This window comes from Arachis duranensis, chromosome 9 (genome assembly GCF_000817695.3).
Source record: "Arachis duranensis cultivar V14167 chromosome 9, aradu.V14167.gnm2.J7QH, whole genome shotgun sequence".
Classification (NCBI taxonomy): Eukaryota; Viridiplantae; Streptophyta; class Magnoliopsida; order Fabales; family Fabaceae; genus Arachis; species Arachis duranensis.
The window spans coordinates 19,698,957-19,706,339 of NC_029780.3; the positions used below are offsets into that span (position 1 = coordinate 19,698,957).

General features: G+C 35.3%; 1 protein-coding gene across 1 annotated transcript; it reads right to left on the reverse strand.

Annotated features, from left to right (window-relative positions):
* Positions 1–633: 633 nt before the first annotated feature.
* On the reverse strand, positions 634–5,874 carry LOC107465061 (protoporphyrinogen oxidase 1, chloroplastic). The gene is made up of 9 exons (XM_016084037.3): positions 5,321–5,874; positions 4,312–4,497; positions 4,106–4,190; positions 3,154–3,301; positions 2,993–3,073; positions 2,729–2,900; positions 1,887–2,046; positions 1,608–1,711; positions 634–1,202 (listed from the first exon to the last, which is right to left on the reverse strand). Exons 1-9 carry the CDS (start codon positions 5,759–5,761, stop codon positions 903–905), a joined length of 1,677 nt encoding a protein of 558 aa, XP_015939523.1. The 5' UTR covers positions 5,762–5,874; the 3' UTR covers positions 634–902.
* Positions 5,875–7,383: the final 1,509 nt, after the last annotated feature.

The window sequence follows — 7,383 nt, forward strand, 5'->3', positions numbered from 1 at the left end:
AGTCTTCCTATCCACAAGGAAAATTCCTATAGAAAAGCATTGGAGAATCATTTACCTTACATAAGAAAAATTCCATTATTCATCAATGACGACACGCCAATAGGGTAATTCCCACACAATTATGAATAGAATAAAGTCTCGTTGCCACCTTGCCACATCGTTAGCACAGAAAGGAGTCTATTAGCCAGAAATAAAGTCATTAGAAGAGAGTTTTGAAACAAGAGCTAGATAAGTATCTTCACCTTCTCATAACAAGGTAGGCGTCAAACCCACTTTCAGTCCAAAGCCAAAATGTATCCTATGCGTATTATCTTGTCATTCCCATCTATTTGTATTTGTATCAAAATCAAGGCCATGTACTGTTAACAAGAAACAGAAGCAAAGCCTATAAAATAAATCCCTTGAAGCTCATGTCCCTAACCTCAAAATTACCGAACACGTCAATCTTTTGGTTAGTAAACCTCAAGAAACTTGAAACAAATTTTAAACAAGGACTTTGTTCCTTGAAAAACATAGATAGGACCTATTTTGGCTTAACATAAGAATAAGTCTCAGCATCCTTCCCAGGCTCCCAGCATCCCTTATTGGGATAGTGCAGAAGCATTTGAGGATTAGAACCACACAAGAAAACTATAAAATAAAATCAAAATGTACAAATTTCAGAAACAAGACCTACAATCATGACACTCGTCCAATTGTTTCAGAATATTGCCTGGATTGTCATAACAGGTCAAAATCTACTAAGCCTATGAGATCAGAGGGGAAGGGTGGAGTAACTGTGAGAACTACTTTGCTAAATACATCTGAAATCCGCATCTTATGCAACTGAATCTGCCAAGGACCTGAAGTGCCTGATTTGAGCAAAGTTGCTATTACAATTCAACGGGAAACAAATATTACCACTATTTGTAAACCTTCTGTGCAAGAAAATCATCTACTTCGGCAGCTATCTCATAGGCTCCCTCAACACATCGACCCAACGCAACACCCGAGACATAGTTGCCTCCAAGGAACAGCCCCTCAAACCCAGTATTTTTGAGAGAAGATTTAGCAATATCTAGCAGATCAAGATGGCCAACTAAGAACTGTGGAATAGCTTGAGGCCAAACTCTCACCCCCAGCGCGAATGGATCCCCGGCATTTGGGTTTATGAGCATTTTTCTCAAATCTCGATCTACTGCTTCAACAAGTTCACTATCCGTCTGCCATTAAAGTTTAACAAGACAATAATTTAGAAGAAACAAAATGTGGGAGAAATGCAGATCAAGAAATAAACTTGATTATATATAACACAGTAGTCTATACTGATGTTTAATATCATAATAGCAATGATTTCAAGCATATTTAATCAGCAAAAAGAAATGAACATGATGCTTAAAAGCTAGCACCACCAATAATCAAGCAGAAACATTTAAAACAAGAATGTGGGACCATAATTGCTTCAACTAGACAAGCAGTACACAAGTTATAGATGAATGGTTCTTTGTAGTTTATACCATCCATGAAGAGTTTATGCTAGAAGGAAGGCTAACTCTATAAACCCAATTTGATACCGACTAATAAACATCATTTATATTAAATGTTAATGTTTTATAAAAATGTTAAACCTTTGATAAAATTCCAGGATTGGTAGCGCCTCCGATGTAGTTCAAGAGTAGAACCCTTCCATCTGGTGCTCGGTTAGGGAACAGTGATGAGCTATATATAGTTCCTGTCAAAACCATGTAGATGTATTTTCCTTATTACAAAACCTGATGCAGCACAACATTGCATTCTCCAATCCCAAATTCAAAGTAGAAGGTAATAATTAAAAAAAAAAAAAAACATACAGCAACTTAAAAGTGTTCTAAGCCTCTGCTTTTTGCTGTATGCAATAAAATATTTACCTAATGTTTCCACCCCTTGGGTCCGTGGGTGCAATTGACCAAACCCTTTCAATTCACCATCTATCAAGCATTCTGATCGAATAGCTTCCTTTGGATAGGAAACAGAAACCGCAGCAACTGGAGGGTAATAAAACTTTGAAAGTGCGTCTGCAGCAGCATCCTGGAAGAGAGATTAAGACTGATCTTAATATATAGAATAGACTATAGAGACTATCATTCCACAAACTGTTCATTCACCAGATAAATCATTGATTGAGAAGCTTAGACTCAAGCAGAAAAGCTTGTATCAAAGGATGTGAAGTCCAGAAAACTTTGTTTACTAACTTTTAGAGCATGGTTGTGAGTGTGTACTGTGCCTGAAAACATCTCTAATATATTGTTCTCCATTATTACTAATTTCGTATCCAGACAAACATAAACAAATAGCTTTCGTCTGACGATGATTTACTAGTCAGGGAAAAGTCACAGAACAAGCAATATTAAGGTTTTTAGCTATATTGGTAACTCTTCTGCTATAATTATTGCACAGTTTAGGAAATCAATTATTATGTTCCTATCAAATTAAGAGGATCAATAAAGACATAGGCAACCAGAAGCACATACACATGCATGTGAACAAATAATCACACACACAAACACACACACACACACACACAAAATCATGCAAGCAGAGAAAACCAAAGCCCTGCCATCAGGTAGCAATTGATAGAAAATATGCAAACTTTTACACATTCAAATGTAAAGGGAGTTTCAATATGTTATATGGTTAAGTTCCGGCATTCTACTGACGAATACTCATTTCATAATTAATTGATATAATCCTCTTCAGAAAAGAAACTCACAGAGATGGAACGCAACAATGTACTGGCAACATGCGAAGGAATGGTCATGACAACACTTTTTGTCTGCAAAGAGACTACTCCCTCTGGCGTATCATATGTCAAGCTGTACTCTCCACTATCCAGTTTACTAATACCCAAAAGCTTCCAGGATAACTTCACTTTGTTGCCTAACCTGTCACAAGGGCAGAATTTTAATAGGATGACTAGTTCAGAAAACAGTTTTACATCTACTGGAATATTAGGTAAAGGGACACATAAGAATACTTTGCAGAAATTGCCTCTGGCAACATGGTAAGTCCCTTCCGGAAAGATCCAACGGTTTGGCCCTTTGGTGTTGGCAGGCGCCTACACAATGACTTGAATTAGTGAAACAACCAATAAAGTATAGCATGAATCCAAAAGCTCCAGAGCAAATATAATATTACGGATCTCGAGGAGGTTTTGAAGTACTCTTTCTCTCTTGTATTGCTTTGAAAGTGCCACCAATAATGCTTCCACCATTTTGTTCAAGCCTCCAAACTTTTCCAAATGCCGCTTTCATACTTAATTTTGAAGGGTCACCCGCATAGACACCTGTTTATGGAACAAATTCGGCTGAGCAGTAGCATTTCCAACAAAAAAATAATGGTTTACTTGAAGAAAAGAATCACAATTAAAGAGAAGCTAGATGATGTGACCTCACCACAAATTAATCACAAAATGAAATACAAGATGAATTTCAGTCTTTTATCAGTTATGGGAAATTTTAGCTGACTTGTATAATCTATCAAGCATGTGCTTATACAATTATTTGGTTTTTTTCATACACTTCAGTCATGATTATAAGCAGGAAAAGGGAAGAGAGGAAACAATTCATTGTGTCAAGGTTATAGACCAAGTTTATGATTTCTAGTATATGCAATAAACAGAATCTATGAATAATTATGGACAATCAAATTAGATTGGACTTGCTTCTTGTATTGCCCAACTCCAACAACCTCAAACAGGAAAATAATAAAATTCAGTTTTATGAGGTAGCCTGTTTAAAGGATCCAACATAATATTCACGAAGAGTTAAATGAACACAGCAATTGGTAGAAATTAACGAAGCTTTTACAACAATTAAGTTCTCAACTACACAAGTTTGTATCTCAAACTTTAAAGAAGAACAGTAATAAGACAGATTTATGTTCTATGGGAGTCTCTGAAACTTTGAATTCGATAAGGCTAAAAATCAGTTATCACTACGAATTGATTATATTTCACCAATAAAAAAACTTGACATGATTAGATCTATAAGAATATAGAAATCTCTGACAGCACAAAATACTAAGTAGTTGGCAAGGATAATAAAAAAAAGAGTGAAAACAAGTCAATAATAAATATTCTGGCTCTCACCAGAACAAAAAGGTTCTATTAGGCGTTCAAAAACTTCATCTCCAAGGTTACGGCGCACAAACTCTTCAACTGATTCCTCGTGACCCTGTCACCTTCGTCAATATTATATCATATGAGAAAAATCATATTATCCTTGCCATTTACCCTTCTGGGAAACGCATTGAGACAACAATATCAAATCAAAGAAAGGGATCAGGAAGACACACTGGAGGAGGAGGTCGAATTCCAAGTGCACCAAACCCAGCTCTTAGCTTGCCACCAAAGCTCATCAAATCAAAGAAAGGTAAATCAGTTGGCTTCCCAGGCACTGGCCTCAATTTCCCATTCCACAACACAAATCGTGGCGCATTAGGATCACCAAGAACAAGTTCATCCTTCAGACCACTATCCACCTGCCAAAAACTAATAATTCAACCATAGACACAGAACTAGACAACTAATAACTGCAATATGCATAACAGTCCACAAATACAATTCACAATTCAGGTGTAAAACATCAAATTAGACCTAGAAAGAAATGTGGACATCAAATTGGTCCTCAAAATAGTTGTCGCATGAATTTGGACTTCAAAAGAATAATTTTGATTTCACTTTATTCCAAATGTTAGCTGTCATCAAGAAAACATCAAATGATCTCTAATTGTCATCCATCCTTGAAATATTATGTTTCATTTCTTTGAAGAACCAAATTTGTAGCCTAACTCTTTCGAAGGCCAATTTGGGTCCATTTCAGTAGGCATTAGCCAACATGTTACAAATTTACAATATCAAAAAATGTGTCATGGCATTCAGAAAATGTAATGTCATTACATAACATGATATATCAAATGAAACTACTGGTTTCTTTGTGAAGGAAAATAATTTGACTAGTGTCAAATTAAAATCAATTGAGGTTCTACCCAAAATTCATCATACCACAACATACTGGTTCCAAAGTTCACCTCAAAATTCAAATTACAGACCTTAATGTTAATAAATTCCCCAAGAATGATGATAGAACATCCTAAAAAGCTTCCTAAATATCATCCTAAATACTAAAATGAAGTAAAAAGTAAATACCATAAATGGTTTGGAATCTTTAGAGAGAAAATGTTTAAGATAAAAAAGTTAGAGAGAAAAACCATTTCGCCCATTCCATTCCGAATAACGAAACCTAAAAGACGATGAAAAAGGAAACAGCAACAGAACTAAGTGAAAAGGGAACGTAATTCTTACCACCATGGTAAGCATGGGATCAGAGGGCTGGAAACTGTTGGGACCTTCCTCCCACAGATAACCGTCCCTCTCGATGGTGGTGATGTTGCCTCCAACTCGGTCTCGGGCCTCGGTAACGACGACGTTCGCGGCGGCCTTGGCGTGCTTGGTGGAGAGCGCCTGCGCGATGCAGAGGCCGCTGATACCGCCGCCGACCACAACACAGTCCACAGAGGCACCGACAGCGGAGCGGGGGAGGGCGGCGGGCTTGGCGGGAGAGGCGGTGGAAGATTCGCCGGCGAGGGAGCAGCGGATGAGAGGGAATTTGGTGGTGGAGGGATGACGACATGGAGACGGGAATGGGATGATGAGTGGGGAGTGGGGAGAGAAGGAGGAGGTAGGAGAGTGCATTGTGTTTTGGAGGAAAACGGTGTCGTTTGGGAGTGTCAACATGGCGGGCATGGAATGGAAAGAAAGAAATGTTGTGAATGGGAAGGGGGCAGTTCGTTATCTTGGTGAAATCTCAGCTCATCAGTAAAGCTGATAGTGTGTCCAATACGATGCCAGTGTTTGATTGCACGCTAAGTAGCTAAGACTTCTACCGTTCACTCTTCACTACCCCGAAACATATTTTTTGTTTTGCTTAAAATGATAATCAGGTCCCCAAAGTATTAATTTAATTCTTTAAGATAATAAAAATTGGATATATTATGTTTTTTATTAATTTATCAGGTATAATTTAAGGATAGTGTTTATATGTATGGTTAATTATTATAATGTGTGTAAATATAAAAGATTGTTATGTAGATAATAATTTTTGAAATGAAATTTTATCTATTATGATAATATTCATAGTAAATAAAAAGCATTTGATAAAGTTATATAAAAGTTCAAAAAAATGAATGTTTTATTGTCCAAAATTACATCATTTTTATATTCATGCGACAACAACAAAATACGTATTATCTATTAACTGAAGGACATATATATCTATCATTTGATATCGTGGAGTACTTAATTAATGTTTTCTTAAAGGGGTAATTAGTTCTAGGTTGAAATTCTTGAGGATGGAATTGTTACTTTATTTTTTTTTCAATACCACTAGATAATCAATAAAAAATGTAGTCAATTGGCACTTTTTTTATTTTTTTACTAAGACGTCACTTTAAATTATCAGGAGAAATATTTAAATTCTAATGAAAAAAATCTAAAATCTAAAAAGAATTCTAAAACCAAAAAATAACAAACATATAAAATTATTATAAATTATTTTAAAAATTTTAAAATTATTTTGAAACTCCAAAAATCATTTTAAAAATTTTAGAATTATTTTAAAAATTTCTAATAAAAAAATCCAAAAATGTAATAAAATAAAACATTTAAAACCTAGCAAAAAAAAATATCCAAAATCTTTTTAAAAATTTTTTTGGAAAAAATATCAATTCAAATTGTTATGAGAAATATCTAAAAACTAATGAAAAAACACATCCAAAATCTAAAAAAATCTAAAACCAAAGAATAACAAACATCCAAAATCATTTTAAAAATTCCTAATAAAAAGAAACATTTAAAATGTAACAAATAGAAACATCCAAAAACTAAAAAAATTGAGATATTCAAAATCTTTTTAAAAATTCTAAAACCTAAAAAAATGAAACATCAAAAAAATTAAAAAAAGAACATCTAAAAATTAAGCAAAAAACATCTAAAACTATTTAAAAATCATCCAAAACATAAAAGAAGAAACATCCAAAGCATAAGACAAAAATTTGAAATTTAGCAGAAAAGATATCCAAAACTAATAAAAAAATAAATCCAAAACCAAGTAGAAAAGAAAGCAATGCGACCTCCTTCTTCCTTGTTAGTCGTTCCGTCATGACCCTCTACAAAGGCAGCAACAACGGACATGTGGCAGTCTCCTCGGTAGCGTGCTGCGATGCGCTCGTGAGGGGAGGACACAATAGTAGTCAGTAGTGCTGTTTTCACGAACGAAAGGTCTATGTCTCCAAAGAGAATCCACTGCGTGCGGTCGGCAGTGCTCACGGAAAGAGAGGGGATGGCGGAGGTCTACGATGCTGCAATCG